The sequence below is a fragment of the Pituophis catenifer genome, unplaced genomic scaffold, assembly GCF_029215685.1.
Source record: "Pituophis catenifer annectens isolate HBS135680 unplaced genomic scaffold, rPitCat1.0.hap2 SCAF_4, whole genome shotgun sequence".
In the NCBI taxonomy this organism is placed as follows: domain Eukaryota; kingdom Metazoa; phylum Chordata; class Lepidosauria; order Squamata; family Colubridae; genus Pituophis; species Pituophis catenifer.
In genome coordinates, this window is record NW_027256884.1 from 116,438,932 (window position 1) to 116,464,297 (window position 25,366).

General features: G+C 40.2%; 1 protein-coding gene across 1 annotated transcript in view; it reads right to left on the minus strand.

The window, feature by feature from the left end:
- CNTN5 (contactin 5) overlaps window positions 1-25,366 on the minus strand; it is a 273,429-nt gene that overhangs the window by 66,128 nt on the left and 181,935 nt on the right. Inside the window, exons 10-11 of the mRNA XM_070943988.1 lie at window positions 12,992-13,119; window positions 11,022-11,194 (exon numbers count right to left, since the gene is read on the minus strand). Of these exons, the coding sequence (XP_070800089.1) occupies window positions 11,022-11,194; window positions 12,992-13,119 (301 nt within the window). The remainder of the gene's footprint in view (window positions 1-11,021; window positions 11,195-12,991; window positions 13,120-25,366) is intronic.

Genomic DNA, 25,366 nt, shown 5'->3' on the forward strand with positions numbered 1-25,366 from the left:
CAGAATAATTCTCATGCTGGGCACTGTATGTAGCTTGACGCTGTGTAGCTACTCATGGTTCATTGATTGTGTTAATATCCAGGCTCCCAGTTCCCCTGCAACAGTAGATTCTTTTATGTGTCTCATTTCACAAGAAGAAATAATAATGAGGAGAGGAGGATGAGAAGTATTAGATAAGGGTTGGAGAATCACTTTTGTATTTCTAAAACTACAGTATTTGCCCTATGACAAATCTTCCAGGGCTATGAGTAAAAGTCCTGAGGAGAAAGCTGGTGGAATCAAATCACTTTATTTTTTTTTCTACCTCACCCAAGATCTGTTTCACAGTAAAAGAACTAAACTAGAATCCATCAATTCATCAACACTACGCCCAAGAATTAAACAACAATAAAATGTAATGTGTTAACTGATTCCATTGTCTGCATCACATTTAATTCTGTTTTCTAAAAGACACTGTCTTTACCTTCTGTCCTTCATTTTTTTTCCTGACTACAGTACAAGTAGTCCTTGAATTCTGACTATAATAATGGAGTCTGCCTATCAAGTTCCTAAGTCATGAAGGTTATAAAATGAGTTGGTCACGTGACTGAGACAATTTTATGACCTTTTTTTGTAATGGTCATTAGGCAAATTCACAGTTTTTAAACGAATGCCGTTGTTGTTAAATGAACCAATGGTATGGTATGAATGTGATTTTGCTAAAATCCAGAAGTGCTGGTGTTCAGCAAAACTGAGGTAAAATGTGGACACATGACCACAGGATGCTACAAATGACTGTAAATGTGATTGTGTTGCCAAGTGCCTGAGGTTCAGTCACATGGCCATAGCAGAGTGGGATGTCTGTCAGAACTTCGAATCTGGGTAGTAAGAAGTCCCACGGTAGATCTGTTGTACCATTGCTAAGCAACTGGTTGTAAGTCAAAGACTACCTACCTGTACATTGTTTAATCAATCAATCAATCAATCAGAATAGAACTGGAAGGGACCTTGGAAGTCTTCTAATCCGCTCAAGCAGGAGACCCTGTGTCATTTCAGGTAGATGGCTGTCCTGTCTTTTCTTAAAAACCTCCAATGATGAAGCACCCAGCTTCTGAAGGCAAGCTGTTCCACTAGCGGATTGTCCTCATTGTAATGAAGTTTCTCCTTAATACTAGGTTGCTTCTCTCCTTGATTAGTTTCCATCCATTGTTTCTTGTCTTGCCTTCTGGTGCTTTAGAAAATAAGTTTACCCACTCTTCTTTGTGGTAGCTCCTCAAATACTGGAATACTGCTATCATGTCCCCCCTAGTCCTTCTTTTCTCTAGATTAGCCATACCCAATTCCTGCAAACCGTTCTTCATAGAACGGAATCTTCCCTCCCTTCTCTAGACTTGCCAAGAATAATATGCCATGCATTGGGTGATGCACTTAATGATACCCATTATACAAAAGTTTTTAGTACAAAAGTGGTTAGCTTTTATAATGCCACAAAGTTTTTCATTGTTTTTAAACTATCAGTATTTGATAGCTATGCACAATTTAATGGGTGGTATATTGTCTAATTGAACCAATGACAATTAATTGCAAATCCATGTAGAAATGTAAACTCAAAACAAGAATTTGGATGTAAATATATACAGAAATCAACAATAAATGTCACACTAGATACAGATATGGGAGAATGCAATGAAATTATTTTCAGGTAGCATAATGAGAGTGACCAATTTGAATACAGCATAATTTGCTCAGTTTTGCGTTAAAATTCTGTTGCATTGCTAGATTTTTTTAAATATCCACTGCTGAATTTGTTTCTCGGTTTATCATAAAAGAATGCTGCTTTAAAAATACGTAGAAACTGAGTGCTTGTTTGCTTACTTTATAAAAATGTATAGTGGCAGGTGATAAATTAATCCTAAATTGCTATTGCAGTTCTTAAGACTGCTGTGCTGTACTGCATGACAATTGCCTATTGTCCCTTTCAGCATTTAAGAAAAAAATTGTTGAGGATTCTGCTGGCCATTTTGCTAAAGTGCATCTTGATTTATATAACGGCCACACAATATCATTATAGCATTGAAAGAGTCTTAATGTTTTCAGCTTTATCTACTTTTATTAGTCACATTCTATGACATCCTGTCTGGAATGCCGAAAACTTTGCTTTTTCTCTAGCAATAGAAAATGCCCTCGGTGGCCTAAGTGGCCCTTTGGAATTCTAAAATTTCTAAAAACTGGTTTAAAGGCCATATTGGAGCTTGACCCAGCATTCAGTTTGTTAGATAATTGTCTACATTTCTACAATTCCCCCCCCCTGTCATTTTCATTCATCTTAAGATCATGTGAAGGACTAGTATCCCTTTATAAAGCCTTAGTAAAACCATACTTAGGCAACTTAACTGGAACTTTACACGTGGTCCTAATTCTTCATGCCTGATAGAAGGTGTCTGATCAAGGTGGATAATACCATGCATGGCATGGAGAAATTAGCAAGGGAAAAGTGTTCTCCTTGTCCAGGGGTGGGATTCAAAAATTTTAGCAACCGGTTCTCTGCCCAGTTGCTGCATAGGCATGTGCATGGTAGATGTGTGGTCTACTTGGCCTCCTGCACCACGGCGGTGTGTATGGGGGCATTTTCACCCTCCCCAGGCTCTGGAGGCTTTTCACAAGCCTTTGGGAGGGTAAAATCAGCCTCCCCTGGGCTCCGGAGGCTGGAAAGGGGCCCATTTCCAGACTTCCAGAACTTCATCTAATACAGTAGGACTATTGCCTTATGGTCATGCATGCCAGATTATACTTGTCCTCTCCATAATTTCTCTCCATAATTCTACTTTTATTTATATACGGAGGGATTTTTGTTTGGAATGCAAATCTGGAGACTGTGTTCCCTCTCTGAAGTGACACACTTCAGAGAGTGTGTTTTCAGAGAGGTTTTTTTCCCCCCTTCCCACACATACTTTGAATTCAAACAAGCAAAATCTTCTTAGAGACCATGGGAAAAAATTCAAAGTATTCATTAAAAAACCAAAAGCCTTCTCATAACATAATTCTTCCTTGTGCACATCAGGACTGACAGATCTGTTGATACTTGCCTAAGCCAAATGTGCAGGGGAAAAAAAAAAGCACAATTCCCATGTTTTTGCCTGTGAGGTTTTAAGATCTTGGGTACACAGCCAACTCATTGTGTCTGCGAAGTTGGACAATGTGATGAATTGCATTTCTTTTCAATAAGGTGCCAATTTGGGATTCAAAGTTTGCAATGTGTCTGCTGTTACAATACTTATTAGCTGTGAAATATGGTGCATTCAGAAAGATATATGCTTTTGATATAAAACCATGGATACAGAAAGGGTAAGACCAAATCAGTTGACATTTCTCTTCCCCTCTGAGAATAATTTACATTTAATGTGAGCTTTGTTGTTAAAGCAAATAAAAATATCATATAGACAGTAACTGCCTGGTCTAATTCCCTCAGTATCTGATGTATCTTGATGCTCTAAGAAAGGATTCACAAATATTGTATCGCAATGTATTCCTCAGGAAAGGAAATATGTCTATAATTGAAAAATCTAAATAGCAGAACCAATTGGATGAATTTCATTTTTGGGGAGCAGAAGCAAGACCACTACATAAGCACCCCACTGAAATAGATTACAACAGCTCAACCAATCATTATAATCATTAGTAGCCATGATTGGGGACTTAAGGGTTAATCTCATATTTGGAATTACAAAAATGTAAAGCAAACTAAAGCAGCTGCAACTGTTCTTTGTTCAAACTTTCTTAAATCCTGGTTTGATCAAGTCTTTGGTTATCACATAAAAGAACAACTGGTTGGGTTCTTACCTTGCACAGGACAATAAACTATGATATTCCAACCACAATGTGACTGGATCACTAAGTCACAAAGAATCAAGCCATATGTGGGCGTAATTTATTATGTTAGGACCATGTCCATAGAAAAAAAATGTAGATATTATAATTTAGAAATGGTTGGATACAGACAACACCATAAACTAAGTTAAGCTGGGCTTGGATAATTAGTACTTCAGATAATTGAATTACCCAATTATTTTTCTCAGAATGTTAAGTTTCTTAACATTGAACCAGATGTTAAGACACACAAAATTTATCTCCTGGCATGTAGCATGCTGTGTGAACACAGAAGTTGGATTTTGATTTGTTGGTTAACTGTATGCTGTCTATCTGTCACTGACCTATAAAATGGAAGGGATTTATTTGGCTCATTGAAAATTGACAGTTGTGGTGCTTGTTTTTAATTATTTTAAGTGGTTGCTGTTTTCGGTTGTATTTCTTGGGTGCTGCCCAGAGTTGCTGCAACAAAATGGACTGCCATAAGAATTGATGCCATATGAATTGAGATTGGACAACCATTTGTCTGAAATAGTAGGGGGTTGAACTAGAAGACTTCCAAGGTCCTTCCAACCCCGTTGTTCTGTTACTGTTATTCTGTTATTCTGAAGTAAGGCAGTCAAGCAGGTAAGCTTAGGGGTAACTCTATTGTTTGAATCAAGCCTATGAGTCAGGTGTGAAATCCAGCAGGTTCTGACAGGTTCTAAAGAACCGGTAGTGGAAATTTTGAGCAGTTCGGAGAACCTGCAAATACCACCTCTGGCTGGCCCCAGAATGGGGTGGGAATGGAGATTTTGCAGTATCCTTCCCCTGCCATGCCCACCAAGCCACACCCACAGAACTGGTAGTAAAAAAAATTGGATTTCACCACTGAGTGCTGAACTCTGGCAAGTGATGAAGAAACTGCATTTTCCAGCTCTGGTTACTTTTCTTCATAAAAGCCTCAGTCATTGACAGCTAGTACGTTGTGGCATATAATTTTGTGCATTACGCTTAGGTTGGACAGTAGGCAGCGTAGTTCTAGGACTTCCAAGCCTAAAGTTTCAAGCTTGGTGGCATAAGGTATTCTGTTGCGAGCAGAGGAGTGGAGTACTCTTCTCGTGAAATACCTCTGGACTCGCTCAGTTGTATTAATGTCCGATATACAGTGTGGATTCCAGACAGACGAACTGTATTCGAGAATTGGTCTAGCAAATGTTTTGTATGCCCTAGTTTGCAGTACAATATTACTGGAGAAGAAGCTTTGCAAGATTAGGTTGACAACTCTTAATGCCTTTTTGGCAATGCTGTTACAGTGAGCTCTGGTACTTAGATTAAAGGCTAAGAACTCTCAGGATAGAAGGCACTTTCTCCTTGGGCAGAATAGTTGTTAAAGTTCTGCATTTTTCATATTGTTCTGTTCAGTCTGAGGAAGGAAATTTTTTTCAGATTTTGTTCAAAAGAAGAAGACACATGAATTGAAATTCTTGTGGAAGGAGCAGAGGTGTCGCGGGGTCAAGAAAATCAAAGTGGGTAGTCATGATTGTAGGATCAAAACATTAATGCATTTATGAGTGATTTGAATGCAACATGTGTTAAAGAGGAGAGGTTCTTGGATCACATGGTTGCTGGTACCATCGATGTTTCTGATTCCCAACCCCAAGATTGATGCCACATTTCACACTTATTGGATTATTTCACGCTAAAGAGTCTGTGGGTGAATGACTCGTTTTTACATTATGGTCCTCTTTCCAGCAGTTGGCACATTCTTTGGCTTCCTAGATCTGTGAATGACAGCATAGAGAAACTCTTCTTGGGTTTTTCTCAGAGGGGAAAAAAAATGTAAACATCCAGGGAGGCTTTGAATTGATGGAAAATTATGTGACGGAAAAAAAACAAGGTCAACATAGCACCCTTTGCCATCTCCAACAAAAACAAACAAACAAAAAAAAGGTTCGGGAGGGACCTTGGAGGTCTTCTACTCCAACCCTCTGCCCAAGGAGGAGACTGTAGGAAGTTAGCACCCACCCCTCTCCTAGAACCTGGTGAGGCTGTTTTCGCCCTCCCGGAAGCTCAAGGAAGGCCTCTGGAGCCATGCCCCCCTGCCCCCCCCATGGTACAAGAGGCCGACTAGGCCATGCCCACCATAGTCACGCCCCCCCAGCTATCAGGCAGAGAACCCCTTGCTAAAAAATTTAAAGCCCTCCCCAGCTGTTCCCCATCCCCCTCGCTCTCACTATTGTACAATGTTTATTTATTTATTTATTTATTTAAAATTTATATACCGCCCTTCTCCCTGAGGACTCAGGGCGGTGTACAGCCAGAATTAAAAAACATAAAATACAAATATTAAAAAACAATTAAAATATATATAAATTTGGCCCAAAATTAAAAATACAAACCAATTAAAACATTTAAAATTTCTTCTTAAGCCAGCCCGGCTTGCTGGAAAAAGTGGGTTTTAAGGGCACGGCGGAAGGCACTAAGGTCTTGGATTCTCCTTATCTCTGGGGGCAACTGATTCCAGAGGGTAGGTGCCCCCACAGAGAAGGCCCTCCCCCTGGGGGTCACCAGCCTACATTGATTGGCTGATGGCACCCTGAGGAGGCCCTCTCTGTGGGAGCACACGGGACGATGGGAGGTCGTCGGTAGCAGCAGGCGGTCTCGAAGATAGCTAGGCCCGATGCCATGGAGCGCTTTAAAGGTGATAACCAGCACCTTGAAGCGCACCCGGAAGACCACTGGGAGCCAGTGCAGCTCGCGCAGGAGCGGTGTTACATGGGAGCGCCATGCTGCTCCCGTCACTACCCGCGCTACTGCATTCTGGACCAGTTGGAGCGTCCGGGTGCTCTTCAAGGGGAGCCCCATGTAGAGAGCGTTGCAGTAGTCAAGGCGAGAGGTGACGAGGGCATGAGTGACTGCGCACAGGGAATCCCGATCAAGAAAGGGCCGCAACTGGCGGATCAGGCGAACCTGACAAAAGGTCCCCCTGGTTACAGCTGTCAGATGTTCCTCCAAGGACAGCTGCATATCCAGGAGGACTCCCAGATTGCGAGCCCTTTCTGTGGGGGCCAAAGACTCGCCCCCAATAGTCAGTGATGGAGTCAACTGACTATATCGGGATGCCGGGAGCCACAGCCACTCAGTCTTGGAAGGGTTGAGCTTGAGCCTGTTCCTCCCCATCCAGATCCGCACAGCCTCCAGGCACTGGGACATCACTTCAAGATGTTCTGCTTTAAAACATGGTTGGGATTTATACCCAGCATCTATAAATTAGCATAAGAAGTTTTTATTCAAATCAGCACCTTATTAGTCTTTTGTTTGTTTCCTTAGGGAGTTTCCTTTCCTTTATATATCTTACATGGCTCTGTGTTAATATTTAACTCAAATTTACATTTAGAATGGAATCAATTTTAGGTTAGTAAAAACCAATCATATCCGTAGCTCCTTTAGGAATTCTTGGTACATTGTCTCTGGTGATTAGATTTTGCAAGTGCCATTATCTGTGCAACAAAAGGCAGTTTAAGTTAATTTTGGGATGCTGTAGGTTTTTAAACACTGCTATTCTTTTGTCATCTTCATTATCCAAGATTCTGAGTTTTGAATAGAGATTCAACACATTTCAGTCTGTATTTAAAGTCTCGTCCTGTATGCATTCTCCTTCATCAACCAAAATCCTTACAGAGGGATATAAATTGGAAAGTTTAAAGACCCCAAAGACCCAAGAAATTACCTATATATATTTAATCTGCCCATTACACTCTCCAACATTAAAGCTGTTGAATTCTCAGTAAGAAAGAAACATCTTAATTTAATGGACCATATGGGTGGCTGGAATATCTGTCAGAGACCAATGTCTGTTAAATCTGAATGTGCATTAGTGGCATCAATTGTTGCCATTAATATTATGGGTGTGAATTTATGTGAAATGGCCAGAATAACTGAGGTAACATGGGTTTTCTCCGCTATTCTGAGGCAAGGTCCAGGTACAGATTGTCTCTGTTGTATCATCATTAGTTCACTAACTAGGATTTTTAAATGGTGGTTTTTACTGTTACTGGCATGTTTATGACTTTCTTCAGAACTTTAGAGAGTTCAAATGTAGGGTTCTCAAAGCCATAAGGAATATTCATAGGAATCTTTATTGTGGCATGTATTATATGTGGAAAGCATATTATTTTCCTCCACAAAATTACAGCAATAACAACAACAACAACAACAACAACAACAACAACAACAACAACATGTAATATCTTTCTCCAGTTCCAGTGGTGATCAGAATATTTTTGGAACATCTGGTTACAGGACCAGGTGACTTTGGGCTGGTCACTCTATCTCAACCCAAACCACTTCACAGGGTAGTTATGGGATAGGACCTGGTTATCTACGGGACCGGCGGCTGCCACCAGTAGCCTCCCACCTGCCGGTATGCTCTCATAGAGAGGGGCTCCTCCGGGTGCCGTCGGCCAAACAATGTCGACTGGCGGCCCCAGGGGGAGAGCCTTCTCTGTGGGGGCATCTACTATCTGGAATGAGCTCCCCCCAGAGATACGGAGGATCCTGGATCTGCGCACCTTCTGCCGCGCTCTCAAGACCTTTTTATTCCATCAGGCTGGCCTGGCCTAACTTTCCCTTTTTCCCTTTAAAATGTAAATTTTAAATCTGTTCTTAATTATTGGGGTGTTTTAAATCTGCCTTGGGCCAAATTGTTTAATTCGGTTTTATTTTGCTTTTAAATTTTGTATTTATGTGTTTTATCTTGTGGCTATTCACCGCCCTGAGTCCTTCGGGAGTAGGGCGGTATATAAATCAAATAAAACCTAAACCTAAACCTATGTGGTCCTAAGAGTCAACAGTGACCTGTCACCACATAATTAGCAAACCAATCAATCAACCAACCAATCAATTTACATTCCTTCTATGTTTATGAAAAAAGAAGACCTCGATGTAAAATACTATCCATTTTATAAGAAGCTTTTTTTCCTAAATTTGTTCAGCTTGAGAAACTGAATTGATTGACCATCAACTCAATGCTTGCTTAGAAGAAATGGTATGAAGATTGAGGTATTTCCTCCTGAGCTGTTTCTCATTGGTGAACACACTTGTCCCATTTCCTGACAGTTAGAACAGTTAATCAGTGGAACAACTTGCCTCCAGAAGTTGTGAATGCTCCAACACTGGAAGTTTTTAAGAAGATGTTGGATAACCATTTGTCTGAAATGGTGTAAGGGTTTCCTGCCTAAACAGGGGTTTGGACCAGAAGACCTCCAAGGTCCCTTCCAACTCTGTTATTCTATTCTATTCTATTCTATTCTATTCTATTCTATTCTATTCTATTCTATTCTATTCTATTCTATTCTATTCTATTCTATTCTATTCTATTCTATTCTATTATTCTATTCTATCCTATCCTATCCTATCCTATCCTATCCTATCCTATCCTATCCTATCCTATCCTATCCTATCCTATCCTATCCTATCCTAATCTCTCATTTATTATTATTTATTTTATTTATATCCTGCCTTTATTATTTTTATAAATAACACAAGGCAATGAACGTACCCAATTCTCCTATTTTCCTTACAATAACTACCCAGTGAAGTGGATTGAGCTGAGATCGAATGACCAGCCCAAAGTCACCCAGCTGGCTTTTATGCCTAAAGTTTCTGGTGTCTTAACCACTAGACCAAATTGGCTTTCTGAGATTCCTCCCTTCCTTCCCTTCTATATGCATAACACCGTGTTCTCCTCTTCTGATCTTCTAGAGTCATTCTAAGGGACAGACATTTCACCGGCTTCACATAAGGGCCTTGGTGGTGCAGTGGACTAAAGTGCTGTTAAGTAGCACTTAGCTGCCAGCTGCCTGCAATTACTGCAAGTTCAAATCTCACCAGGCTCAAGGTTGATTCAGCCTTCCATCCTTTTGAAGTAGGTAAAATAAGGACTCGGATTGTGGGGGCATTAAACTGACTTTGTATAAAAAAGACCACCGCTTAGCGGGGGCCGAAAGCCCTACTAAGCAGGTATATACAAAAGTATGAAGGCTATTGCTTAATGCATTGTAAGCCGCCCTGAGTCTCCGGAGAAGGGCGGCATATAAATCGAATCAATCAATCAATCAATCAATCAATCAATCAATCAATCAATCAATCAATCAATCAGAGCCAGTTGGATTCGTCTCCCCTTTCTCCCTTGCCAGGAAAAGTATACTGGGTAAAAGAATAACAAGAATTTCAGGTTATCTGCTGGGGTATTTTGGTTTTGCACGAAACGTGTTGACCAGCCAGGAGGAGTACTTGTCAGAATATTCATGACTGAGAAGACATGGTAACAAGGTCAGCCAATGAATAGGCATTGGAACTAAGTCAGCCAATGGGAGCTGAAACAAAACTGAGTCTGTGCAGAGAACTGAAACTGAAACTATTCAGAGTGAGTGTGTGTTAAACTCTGAGCTATGAAGCTGTGTCTGTGCATGCGTCTGCTCTGCTGAAATGAAACTGAATCTGCTGTTGGTATTGTAAATTTATTTCATGTATTATTGTGAATATAAAGAAGTTAATGAATCCTGCTGCATCAGTTTATCTGTGTGTGCTTTTGGATTTGATTTTTGCAAGAAACTCTGACAGTACTGTCATCTCCATGGTAAGACAAGTGAGAAACAGCCTTGCAAACATAAACAGGATGTGGGACTGTCAACTCAGTGCTTTGTCACTCATTGATTACTTACTGGAAATCCTGAAATTATTCTCAGAATACCAGAGTGACAAAAGCTTGATGTCACTCTGGTATTCTGAGAATAATTTCAGGATTTCCAGTAAGTAATCAGGAATTATAGAATTAAAGATCCAATGTATCTAAGGCCTAAACTCATGAATATTTTAACAATAGCCAAATGATTGGATTCACTGCAATTTCTTTTTGCCTAAAGTAAATATCCTATACTTCAATTAATTCATTTAAATGAGATGCTAAATTCAGTAAATGATTAAATCCTTCCTTCCTTCCTTCCTTCCTTCCTTCCTTCCTTCCTTCCTTCCTTCCTTCCTTCCTTCCTTCCTTCCTTCCTTCCTTCCTTCCTTCCTTCTTATTGTAATTCTGTCATAACTGCAAATTTGCAGTGAAGAGAAGATTTGACCAGCACGTTTCATTCCATTAAACTTGTCAAAGAAAATGGATTTTAACTGATGCTCACCGCCCTGATGCTTTCAAAATGTCCACCTTCTTTTTCAAAATCGATAGGCTGTCCATTCAGACTCCAGTGAAAGATGACATCTAAAGTTGGGTCATGGAAAGCTTTGCAGCTGAGGACAATGCTTTCTCCCACCGTGAGCTCAGTTCTCTTGGGGGACAGGTCTATCCTGGTAGGCTCTAGGAGACAAAACAAATCATTGACATCAACTGGGAAATATCCCTGTATTTGTTGTTTCTACTGGTTGGGCCTGTATTGATTGACACTCTTACAAAATAGACAGAAAAGTCAGGAAAATGTAGACTGTGATACTTTCAGTTGTTCAGGAATTTCTCATTTAGTTTGCCCTTTTCACAGTCATTATAAAAGCGTAGAGGAGACAAGATCACTCAAACAAACCTAAGTGCCTTCAGCAGTAATTGTAATTTGGGGACATTTTTCTTTCAAACACACACCCACTCCTTCACCCCTTCTTTTATCAGTTTTCTCAGCCCAATGCTTTGTGTCTGTGGTTGAGAAAAAGAAAAAAAAATATTCAGGCACAATTTTGGTTTGTAGAATGTTTAGAATACAGAGTTGGGTTTTTAATTCTGGAGTGTTGTCTGTTCCTCTGATATCTTTTAAATGTTTTATGGGTTCCCTTTGTGTTTTTTAATTAATTTTTAAGATGCAATTATTTCGTTCTTATTATTAGTAGTTCCTTTGTGACCATTCTTTGGAAGATGGGTGGGAGAGAGAGAGTGTTATGTGTTGGACTGCAACTTCCGCTGGCTTCCAATGAGCAGAAATAATAGATATACAGTATTATGGTCCAACATATCTGCACACATCTGGATTTTGAAAGGTTACATAATATTATTATTACAGAACAATACTATAAGCAAAAAATGGCTTTCGTACTTAATGCCCGCTAAATACATTGGATCACCAAACTCATAGCAGAGTATGGCTGCTATTTTGGATGTAAGGATTTGGTATGAACATGTTCTAGTCTAGTTCCAAGGAGATTGTAGTTACTCAAGGTTGGAAGAGAAACCTTGAATCCAAGTTGTCCAAGGGCTTCACTATCCTCTCCTCACTATTCTTAAAACTACAGGGGGAGAAGAGGAGGAGGAGGAGGAGGAGGAGAATCTCAGTATTCTTACTTTTGTTCTACTAGGGATATAGTTAGCAGAGTATAGTATTGGAATACCAGCATGTTGCTTTTATTTATTTATTTGCATCCCTCCTGATTATTTTTACAAATAATTCAAGGTGACAAAGATATCCAACATACCTTCCTCCTTTTATTTTCCCCACAACAACAACTATGTGAGGTTGTTCAAAAAGTGACTGGCTCAAGTTCACCTAGCTGGCTTTCATGGCTAACATGAAACTAGAACTCAGAGTTTCCCACATTCTAGCCTGGTGCCTTAAACCACTAGACCAGTGATGGTGAACCTTTTTCTTGTCGTGTGCCGAAAGCGCGAATGTGCATGCACAACAACATGCGTGCGTGCCGCCACCCGTAATGCAATGTGGGGGCCCTGGGCATGTGCGCACGACCCCCCATGCTCCCCCATCCTCTGGCGCATGCGCATGTGACCCCCCCACTCCCCCATCTCTGCGCATGTGCGTGTGACCCCCCACCCCACATTTTGGGCCTAGTAGGCCTCCCTGCAGCCTCCTGGGCCCAGAAACGGGCTGTGGGGGCATGCCACCTTCCCCCGGGCTTCCATCACCACCCATGCACCCCTCCCCCCTGCACATGTGCGTGCAACCCCCGCCCCCTCACACATCCCAAAAATCAGATGGCTGGTGGGAGATGTGCGTGCATGCGCAGTAGAGATGAGCTGGGTGATGGCTCACATGCCTGCAGAAAGGGCTCCGCCATAGGTTCGCCATCACGGCACTAGACCAAACTGACTTTTGTTGAAGTATTCTGCTTTACCTGGTACAAAGGTATGCAGATCAATCACTTTCCAGTTATATCTCACCTTTCACAAATACTGAAGCTGTAATTTCTGCTGAACCAAATATATTTTCTCCTCGGCATATGTATTTCCCCTCATCAGATTTGGAGGCATTCAGAATTTGCAGACTTCCATCTGGAAGAACACTTACCCTGAAAATGAAAAAAAAAAAAGTTTTTATCCTGAAATTGCATATTATATTATCTCAAATGAAGGTAATTTCTATAGTGCCATTTCTTTTTAAGTTTCGTAAATAGAATTGTACAGTCTGGCCATGTTTCTTAAGTATGAAGAAAAGAAATTGAATTTTCCAGTCTTTCAAATAAGGTTAAAATAAACTTTTCTGATTTAAGGAGCCAGATTCCTCAGCCAGCAGACAAAACTTTTATTAAAAATGTACTCATAATGTGCTTGTTTTAGCAAACAGTAAAACATAATGAGTTTTTAAAACGACATCTCTCTTTCACTGACTGCGTAACTTTATCATCCAACGATCTTTCAGTATTAAGCACCAGCTGTTCGAATGAAGTGCGATAGTGACCTTAAAAACAAATGTAACAAAAACATGGTAAAAAAAAGAAGAAGCAGCAGATGGGTAAAGAAGAGAAAATTAATTGTATATAGTTCAAAGATGATTTATAGTATACTCTATGGCAGGACAGAATGAAGATGGAAATTAATTTTGGCTACAAATGGATATTATTTCCCTGTATTATAGTTGCATAGCATATTGTCAAAATGAAGTTGAAGGGTGGAATTAGACTTCATGAGAACTGTGATGCTACTTCTGAAAATGGAAGCCACATAGGGTATCATCTCCCATACCATAGTAATGTATATATTATTATTTTTTCCTGACATCATGTTGTAGGTTGTGATGATATCAGCAGCAGCCAATGAAGTAAAATTCTACAAGTGATCATCCTATCATCAAACTATGGAATATTACAGTAAGGATGGATCTTCTTAAGGCCAACTCAGGTTTAACTGGTCATAAGGATGCTATCGCTGCCCCAAAGATCAATCAGATATGGGGATGTATATATTGGACATAATTGAAAAGAATAAAAGAAGCTGAAAACTAGAATATAGGTTTCTAGAAACAATAATAACTAGAAAACAATCAGGAATGAAGCTCCCACCAAAATTTGAGTGATTCCCACCCTACTTATTTTTTGAAGGACCTTAAATATTTGTCTCTTCACCCAGACCTTACCTGATGTCTCTTTCTTTCTTTTAGATCCCTTCTGGGTTTATTTATTGATTTATTGGCCATTGATCCACCATAGGAAGAGCGGTTAAAAAGCAGTACTGTAGGCTACTTCTGCTGACTGCCAGAGGTTCAGCACTTTGAGTCTCACCAGGCTCAACGTTGACTCAGCCTTCCATCCTTCCAAGGTTGGTAAAAATTAGGACTCAGATTGTTGGGGGCAATATGCTGACACTGTAAACCGCTTAGAGAGGGCTGTAAAGTACTGTGAAGCGGTATACAAATCTAAGTGCTATTGCTATTACTATTATGTGTTGTTTTGATGGGGTTTTTAAAAATTATTTGTTTCTAAATGCTTTTAACTATTGTAAACTGCGCAGAGTTGCTGGGAGTTGGGCAGCAACAGGGGTGAAATTCGACCACCTCGGCTTGGCTCGGCCAAGGCAATAGGGACAATTTGAATTGGTTTGCTGAACCGAACTGATTCAATCTCCCTCCCTGCAAGCTGCAAGCCTTCGCATCTTGCCGGCTGGGTTTCTTCGGCAGTGAAGCGAGCGACTGGCCACACTCACCCTCTCAACGCCCAGAGAAAGAGTCAAAGCCGCTGGAGCAATTGCGCCGCAGCAAAAGCTGCTCAACAACCTGCTTGAAGAGAGAGGATGCATCAACGCTTCCCCGGTGCTGCTGCTGTCCCACTTGGCTCCCCGCCTGGACATCATCACGTCCCATGTGCTGACCCTCTGCACATGTGCAGAAGGTTCTGTGCATGCGCAGAAGGTGCACACAAGCCCGTGCTCACATCTCCGAACTGGTAGCGAAGGCAAATGCATTTTACCCCTGGGCAGCAAGTAAGTATTATAAAGTCTTGCTAGTGAATATTGCAATATTTGGAGACAGCAGAATAGAAGAAGGAGAACTGGGGACAATCATTAAAGTCTGGATATCCAGATCCCTTTCAGTTGGGATTCAGGTCTGAGTATAGGATGGAAACAACATTGGTCATGCTTTTGGATTATCTCTAGGAAGGGCAAGATGAGGTTGGGGGGGCGGGGTTGTGCATCCATCCTTGCCCTACTTGTCCTCTTGGCAGTTTTTGATACCATCAACAGTGATATCCTTCTGGATTGTCTCAGAGGATTGGGGTGGGTGGGTGGTTGTGATTGTTAGGAAATGACTATTACCTAACTTGTTGGGTTGGCAATATATAAACCATCAATGTAGCTTTAAGACTGCTGTATTGCATCATACTGTGTCCTGATTGGTTAGCTCTGTAGCCAATGTCCTTAAGAGGGAGCTAGAAACATGGTTTGTTCTCTTTGCTGTTCTTGCTCTCTGATATCTCTGTATGCTACTGTTTGCAAATCCAGAAGAACTGTTTCTTGTTAACTGTTAATTGTGTATGACTACGATGACTGGTAAGAAGACTTTAGTATTCTATGACTGGTAAGAAGTCTTAGTATTCTAAGACTTTAGTATTTAGCAGGCTATCTCCTGCTTTATATATGTATGACCTGGACTGTTTATTGGACCATGCTTTACTGTTTCCTGAAAATAAACACAACTCAGTATATCTCTGTGTTGACTGTCTAATTCATAACTACTCTCAATCGCTTTCATGTGCACATCTTTGCTACTCAAGGGTTACTCTGCAAATTCCTTAACAGTGATAGTTCACTTCCTTCTTCTGAGGCCAAGTTCATTCACTGGTGGTTAAGGAGGAGAGATCCCTCTCTCAACCCCTGCTATGTGGGATGCCACAAGGTTCATACTCTCTCCTTCCTTTTTAATATCAAGATGAGGCTACTAGGTGAGCTTATCTATCGTCATTGGTTCATCTGTCATCAGTAAGCTGGTTTATTTATTTATTTGTTCTGTGTCCAGATCAAACCTTACACTGCCAAGATGGACCACCTTGCAAAAGTCAAGATTTTTTTTTTAATTTTCTTGTACTTTTAGCTTTTTCTTTTCTTTTATTCTTTTTTCTCTTCCTTATTTCATGTTAGTTTATGTTTGTTTTCATCTTCCTTTTTAAAAACTTTTAACATTGTTTGGGCGCGGCGGGGTGTGGGTGTGTAAGTGCAAAATCCAGTAGAAGTAGTATTTTTTTTAAGGCAAAAAAAAATCATATTTACACAAATAGCTTCCTCAGTTTTTGATACTGACAGACAAGTACCAATAGTCAAACTGGCACCTGTCATTTATAAAGGTGAAGCCCCAGGTTTTTGCTAAATACAATGAAAAATGACTATGGAACGAAGTAAAGGGAAAACAGGTGGAAGCGGGTAGGGGATGGAAGAAGGTTCAGCAGACTAGGGAAACACAGCAAAGGAATAATGCTATGACATTTTGTTGGTGGCCCTGAGGGATAGGTATTTTACTTGGTACTAAATCTGTGTGACAAGCCTGCCTCAGAGGAACAGTATTTCATCTATACTGCACTATAACTGGGAAAGTCACATGCCATTCAGATAAGTTCATATGAGAGAAGATGTTTCTTTAGAAGCTAAACATTATGTCATCCATATATAACAAGATCTTCACTTCTCTCTCTCTGTCTCTTTCTCTCTCCCCTCCCACCCTGACACATGCTTATATGTCTTAGGTGAAATTGTTTGTGAAGACTTAGGAGCTTCTTCAAACCAAACCAAACCTAGACCAATTGAGAGGAAATGACCATTTCTGTTGTCGGATGCAGTTGGACAAAATTATCAGATGAAAGGTTCTCGATTGTCATGGAAAACATGCTCCAATTTCTTTGCGAACTCAGTCTGTGCTGTAAACAATTCAATCAATTAGGGCAAGAAAGAAAAAAATCTTGGGCGTGGAAAGATAAGACAAGCTGCTTGCTAAATTGTAACAGGAGAGTTAAGTGTTCACAACTGAATTCATTCCATCCGCACATTTCCTTGCTGAACTCCATTCTGTGGAATACAATTGTAACCTCAGATTTGTGAAAGCGTGATTGATCATCGCCAAGTTTAGAAGTGAAGCAAGAGCAAAAAAACCAGAGAAGGAAGTTAATAGCTTAATGGGATAATACATGCTGTGACTCGGTCTCTGTCTCATAGGATACCAGAAAGTTGCCTGAATAATAATAGTCTTGATAGTGAGCATTGCAATACCTGGAGGCAGTAGCATAGAAGCATAGAAGAATTGGAGAAAAATCACAAAATGTAATGACTTGCAAACAGAAGCTGAATGACTGTTGCAAAAGAAAGCAAAGGTAGTTCCAACAGTAATAGGTTCCTTGGGTGCAATTTCAAAACATTTGGAGCGTCACTTGAACACCCTCGGCATTGACAAGATCACCATCAGTCAATTGCAAAGAGGAGCTTTATTAGCATAGTTTAGAACCTGTGACAATTCCTTTAATCCCATCAAACAACAACACCTGTCTAGCCCAGGTACATGGAAAGTACTCGATAGATTTGTCAAAAATTCCAAATACACTCAAAACATCTGGCTGACTCTGTGGCCATCTATAATAGTTTAGGAAATGACCTGGTCTACACATTACTCTAATCTATGACTTATATTAATATGGTTTGTTGAGTAAGCTCTATATCTGGCTGTATACCTATCCAATTAATTCGTAAACTTTTATTTATAAATAGCTGTGTCCATGCAACCTGTAAAGCCACAGTTAGAAAACTTTAAACATTAGTTTGCCCTTTGAGGTGCAGAGGGTGTCTGAGATGGATGATGATGTTGACCGATGGGCAAATTTCTAGGCTTTGTGGGCATTTAAAAAAGATGGATATGCTAAAATCTGGTAGCTGATGGCCACATTCTACCCATGAGCTACTCATTTCTGTGCAAAGATATTCAATCACTCAAGCCAAGCAACGGCACAGAGCTGTTATAGGAAAATTGAAGCAGAGAAAAGTAGGTTCATTGCTTGAACTCCTGGAAGGAATAGCAGAATATAAATCTAACAAAAATTCTAAATAACATCTTGTTTTTCCAGTGGTAGGTACACTCCATTCAATTTCTACATCCAATTGTTTTTTTCTTTTTTTGAAGTCTGCCCAAAGATTTGCACATATTCTCATACACAATTTCCTTGCTATGTACTTTTGTTCTCACTTTTCATTATATTTACTTTAATGTAATGCTTTTGGGTATGCTGTTTTATCAATGTATGAGCTTTTATATGCATTTCCCCTCAATATGCACGTTTTTCATTTGAAAGACTGCTTTGCAAAATCGGAAAAAGAAAAGTGGAATAGTGATTAATTGGCTTCCAGTTCATGAGTAACTTTAAGAGGTGGCTTTCCGGCAATTTCACAATAACATGTAAATCAAATAAATTTCTTCCGATTCCTGGGCCTAAACATATAAACAATACAACCCAAATAACAAGTCAGTTAGGAGTCAACTTATCTTTCAAACTATCACAGGAATAAGGTTTAGTACTGGATAACTCCAGAGATGGGCTGCACATACTTTAACAACCGGTTTGCTGAAAATGTGAGCGTGCGCACACACCCGCTTTGCAGGTGCGCGCTATGCACGCGCGCCTTCCTCACTTTCATGCAACACCTAAAACTAGGCTTTTTTGATGGGGGCAGCTTCCTGCACACCTGTTAAGTCAGACACGGTTAGTAGAATGGGATAGGCACACAAATCAGCTGGGCTGCAGGGCGGGGCAAGTGAGCTGGAAAGTGAGATATCTAGGACCGAATAGCATTGAGGCAGGTGAGCGGGGCCAACCAGTGCTCGGACTCTCGATTCAGGCGAACTGGTCTAAACCGGCAGTAGCCCACCACTGGGTTATTCCCCTTTTGACAAGTGGAACTGTCTTGATAGTGATTCTTTTTTAACAACAGCAATAGAAAATGGTTATTTACTTCTTTTCTGTTTACTGTACTATTTCTGGCAAGTCAACTTACTACTTTGTTCTACAAATATGAAATGAAATGAAACAAGATAAAATAACCTGACTTTTAATTTTATTTCAAAAAATGAGATGACATTAAATTCACTGTTTCATCCAGATATTAACCCTGCATTCTTCAACCTCACTTTTTATGAATAGGAGTAATATGGTGTGGCTACCAAGGCAAATGTAGGCTAATTGAGATAAAGAAGAATCAGTGTCATCTGATCAATACGTTGTTTAAACTTTGAAATCTCTCTCTCTCTTACATACCATATATTTCCATGAGACAGAATTATTATTCCCACCAAATAGATTGCATGCAGCCCAGAAAAGAATGAAGAGAGGATGGCAATGTCTGTCAATATTCAGGGATCCAAAATAAAGAAGTGAATAGTTTACAAAAATTACATTAGACTGTAATGTAATTCAGACTGTGCTTTGCAAGCACTTACAGTACATAAAATTACTTTTATGTAGTTGTGTACAAAATTCTGGATAGAAAACCGTATATATTAGAAAGGTTGCATACACAAAATTATGAAAATTAGATTTCCTAAATGTTACTATTGTTGCATGCAACTCTTTGTGATGGAACCTAGTAATAAAATATAAAAATCTAGAACACAGATGTGGCCCTGATTTAGTCAGACTTGTTTGATAAAAACAGTGGCATTGGCTGCCGGATTTAGTAGTCTGCCTTTCTTTCTTTCTTTCTTTCTTTCTTTCTTTCTTTCTTTCTTTCTTTCTTTCTTTCTTTCTTTCTTTCTTTCTTTCTTTCTTTCTCTCTCTCTCTCTCTCTCTCTCTCTCTCTCTCTTTCTTTCTTTCTTTTTTCTTCATTTTTCTCTCCATTCTTTCTTTCTTCATTCATTCATTCATTTTTCTCTCCTTTCTCTCTTTTTTCTTTCTCTCTCTCTTCCTTCCTTCCTTCCTTCCTTCCTTCCTTCCTTCCTTCCTTTTTTCTTCTTTCTTTTTCGTTCTTTCTTTTTCTTTCTTCCTTCCTTCCTCCCTCCTTTCTCTCTCTTCTTTCCTTTCTTTCTTTCTTTCTTTCTTTCTTTCTTTCTTTCTTTCTTTCTTTCTTTCTTTCTTTCTTTCGTCTCTCTCTCTCTCTCTCTCTCTTTCTCTATCACTTTTGTTATTATCTATATCTATATCATCTATATCTGTTTCATCTGTATTTGTTTCATCCATATATTTATATTATCTATGTCTATTTCATCTAAATCTCAGTTTTGCTCTAGATGATATAAACTGCTTTATATACATCAATAGTTAATTTATAACAACAATTCTCTTCCATCCTAAAACGAGAAACTGAAATCAGAAGAAGGAAATTAATATATAAGATTTTTAAATCGTGTGTGTGTGTGTGTGTGTGTGTGTGTGTGTGTGTGTGTGTGTGGTGTTTACAAAGGAATAGATTATAAAAGCCCCAAATCAGCAAGTGGGTTAAAGAGAAAAACATGTGGCTCAAATGGTCTGGTTCCCTACTTTCCTCAGCTGACATGGCCACTGGGGGTATTAAATTAGTTTGTGCTGAATGTTCACAGGGGGGCTTTTTAGATGCAAAGCAGGTTGGAAAGCTGCACTGACTGACTCTTATTACCCTCCAGCCTTTCGCAGAGGTCTGATTAGAGCAATCTGTCTCTTCATATTAACTCAGATATAGAAGCTGTCAATATCCTTTAATGTAGATTATGTGGAATGAGGACAAGTATTTGTAAATACAAACCTTTATTTCTCCTTGAACGTCTTCTGAGTTCTCCATCTCTTTCATCATAGACTCATAATAAACTTTTGCATTTTAGAGCAGCTAGGCCAGGGGTCTGCAACCTTAAACACTCAAAGAGCCATTTGGACCAGTTTCCCACAGAAAAGAAAACACCGAGAGCCACAAAAACCCTTCCCGTGCCTGACTATTTCTTGAGCGGCCACAAAACTAACATATGTAGTGGAATTATATGTTTTGTTTTCTTCTGAAACTTTTCTTTTCTTGGATTTATCCATGGTTGGCCTACCGGGGGTTGAAAAGCTCAATAAATCGTGTGCCGGCAGGTATCGCACATTGGCGGCTGTAAGTGATATTTTGAGTGATAGGGAGCCGCAGCAGAGGGGTGAAAGAGCCACATGCGGCTCCAGAGCCGCAGGTTGCTGATCCCTGTTAGGGGGTTAGCAGTTGTTACTGCTTTGCTAAAAGTATTTTGCTTAATCGGGATAACAACGTAACCTACTGGATTTTATTTTATTTTATTTTATTTTATTTTATTTTATTTTATTTCATTCATTCATTCATTCATTCATTCATTCATTCATTCATTCATTTATTTATTTATTTATTTATTTATTTTTAAATTTGTATACTGCCCTTCTCCCTGAGGACTCAGGGCGATGAACAGCCAAGTAAAAACATAAACTACAAACATTAAAATACAATTAAAAAGATACATATAAATTTGGCCCCATGATTAAAAATAATAACAGACAATTAAAAACATTTTAAAAAGTGTTAGGCCAGCCCAGCTTGCTGGAAAAAGAAGGTTTTAAGGGCATGGCGGAGGAAGAGAAGTGGCCATACTTCTGCTTATTTATTGAGTGTGGTTATTTTCAGGATTGGCAAACTAATTAGAAGGAAATCGATTATGGTTAATACCAGAGGTCAAAAGGAATTTGTGGGGACTTTGGTAGAGCTGATTCTTGTCTCATCCTTCCCTTATTTAAAACAGATTATAATGCTGGAGGATATAGGTAGTTCTCAATTTAGGACCGTAATGTTAAACAAACCCGTTGTTTGCGATGGGCCATTTTTGCCAGAAACTGGAAATGAATGCTGTTTTCTGGCAAAAACACTCTAAATTGAAGTTGCGTGACCGTGCGGTCATAAATGACCATAAGTGGCTGCATTCATTACCAATGATGCTTTCCCCCACTAAATAGGAACTGCTTAAATTTCCCTTGCATCAGGCCACAGGAATCAGGAAATAGGGGTCCTTGGTGACTAGCACTGATGATGTTACCTAGTTGGGTAATCAAATGTCTGCAAGAAAACAACCAAGCTCCGAGAGCACCAAGGACCCCTCATTTAAACCCTGAGCTACAAATATCCTCTTTTATTGGAATCAAGAAGACACATAGTATTGTGTAATGGGCTTCAAAAGGCAAGAAGCAGACCAGCATAGCTACAACAGCATTTATTGACTTAAAACTGGAACTGAGGAACAGCAGACAAATGCCTGTAATTTATACTCTAGGCCCTTAACCAATCATAATCCTTGAAAAAGCCCGCCCAAATATGAATGTTCTAAGTTTCCCTCCAAAACAGTTGGAGTTAAGAGTTAGGGTCATCTAAAGCAGGGATGAAATCCAATATTTTTTACTACCATTTCTGTGGGCGTGGCTTGGTGGGCGTGGTGTGGCTTGGTGGGCGTGGCAGGGGAAGGATACTGCAAAATCCCCATTCCCTCCCCACTCCTGGGGGAAGGATATTGCAAAATTTTCATTCCCACCCCACTCCAGGGGAAGGATATTGTAAAATCCCACCCCACTCTGGGGCCAGCCAGAGGTGGTATTTGCCGGTTCTCCGTACTGCTCAAAATTTCCGCTACCGGTTCTCCAGAACCTGTCAGAACCTGCTGGATTTCACCCCTGATCTAAAGGTTAGTTTCACTTTAGCAGGGCTAACACAACTATATATATTCAATACATAACACATCGAATTACTTCTGAGTAGTTTCTTTCATTCAAAGGTGTTTTTTTCAAAAGGCAACTGAACCCTGAAAAAAGGATGTTTTGTTTCTCATCCAAGAAGCTTCATCAGTTAACAGAATAGAACAGAATAACAGAGTTGGAAGGGGCCTTGGAGGTCTTCTAGTCCAACCCGCTGCTCAGGCAGGAAACCCTATACCTTTTCAGACAAATCTCTTCTTAGAAACATCCAGTTGTTGCAGTTTCTTTTACTATTCCTCACCTATGGACAGATATTTTCCCAAAGTAAAGCAACTATTTGCATCACTATGGTATAGATATACCCTGGGAATCACTAAAGAGGAGCTGTTTAACTCTCTTTCTCCAGACCAAACTTTCCAAGCTTTGCTCTCTGAAGTGCAGCCCCTCTTTCCTGGGAATCCAGACTACATTCCACTACACATCGTAAGAAAACATTCATAGCAAGCTAAAGTGACTCCGAGTGGCAACAGATAGAAGACTCAGCCAAGAAACTGTGTCCCAGTAAACCATATTGTTTCTATTCACCAGCTATATCTCAAAGATAGTGTGGCTAGCATGCTAATTTAGAAGGAAGGGTTAAATAATAATACTAAGGCCGCATAAATGGGTTTATCTAAAATATTCCAACGTGATTCTGTAATTTCCATTATGTTTGCCTTTGTCTTTGTCTTTCTTTTTGCAATGTAGTGGATCAAAGGTATGTAAGCTCTGTTTCTGCTTTTGCTCAGCAAAGTATCAAAGTTTTGCTGGGGCTCCAGTATATACTGTATTATTGCTTGTGTGCACACAAATAAATTTCAGAGTGATTTGACTGGTTTAAATGAGACAGGTTTCGGCCACAACTGTTTTAATAAGTAACAGTTCAGTGATACGGTATAGTCTTTTCAGTGATTGAAGGAGTCAAACTCTATAGATAGACAGACAGATTAACAGAGTTGGAAGGGACATCCTTGTAGGTCATCTAGTCCACCCCAACACTATTTCTGACAGATGGCAGTCCAGTCTCTTCTGGAAAGCTTTCAATGATGAAGCTCCCACGACTTCTGAAGGCAAGCTGTTCCATTGGTTGATTGCTCTCACTGTCAGAAAATTTCTCCTTATTTTCAGATTGAATCTCACCTTGTTCAGTTTCCATCCATTATTCCTTGTCTGGCCCTCAGGTGCTTTGGAAAATAGCTTGACCCCCTCCTCTCTGTGGCAGCCCCTCAAATACTGGAACACTGCTATCATCTCTCCCCTGGTCCTTCTCTTCACTAGACTAGCCATGCCCAGTTCCTGCAACCGTTCATTGTATGTTTTAGCCTCCAGTCCCCTAATCATCTTCGTTGCTCTTCTGCCTTACCTTAGCCTCAAAATTCAATCTTAGTAACGTCAGAATTAGGAACAATGCCCTTTCTTTTAGCATCCTGAGTAAACTGCATAAACCTCCTAGTTGATGGGAAGTTTTGACAACTGTATATTGGCTTGCAAGGAAGTCACTAGCTAATGGCCTTTGGCTTGCATAGGGACTTCTAATAGAAGAGAATATTTGTAGTTCAGGACTGAACTGTGGTGTCCTTGGTGCTCTCTGAGCTTGGTTGTTTTCTTGCAGACGTTTCATTGCCCTGATGATGTTACCTTGTTGGGTAATGAAATGTTTGCAAGAAAGCAGCCAAGCTCAGAGAGAGCACCAAGGACACCACAACTGGGCTTTTGTTGATCTCGTGGCAACCTGTTAGCTGGAAATGCTACATGTAGTACAGGTACAATTAAAGCTGGAGATCTAGTCTACACCTTTTTTTATCCGACAAAAAAGCATTTTATCATACTTTCCTGCAAGGTATTGTAACCAGTGATGGGTTGATGCTGGTTTAGACCGGTTTGGGCTAACCGGTAGTTCTGACAATCAGCTGGCCCCGCCCACCGACTCCCGCCCTATCCTGTCTTGTATTTCCTTCTTTCTGGCTCAGCTGATTTATGCGGCAGAGCTGATTTCCGCACCTCCACTGTTCTACTTACTGGGGCTGCCTTAGAAGATAAGTAGCTGAGCTTCAAATTGCTGTATTTTGAACACTGCCCGCAAGTGCGCATGCATGCACAAAACACGCAATCACCGAACCGGTTGTTAAACCGGTGGCAGCCCACACTGACTGGAACACTTGTTTTAATTCTTAAAGACCTAGTGACTCAGGAAACATATCAAATGAAAGACCCCACAGCAGGCTGAATGAGGGAAGCTAGTAGGCCTAGCTAGGACTATTGGCTCAAATTAAGAACTTGTGTCATAATTGATGGGTCTTAGTGACAGTCATGGAATACGGTGACTCAGTGGCTAAGACTCTGAGCTTGTCGATCGAAAGGTCGGCAGTTCAGCGGTTCGAATCCCTAGTGCCACGTAACAGGGTGAGCTCCCATTACTTGTCCTAGCTTCTACCAACCTAGCAGTTCGAAAGCACATAGAAAATGCAAGTAGAAAAATAGGGACCACCTTTGGTGGGAAGGTAACAGCGTTCCATGCGCCTTTGGCGTTTAGTCATGCCAGCCACATGACCATGCAGACGTCTTCGGACAGTGCTGGCTCTTCGGCTTTGAAACAGAGATGAGCAC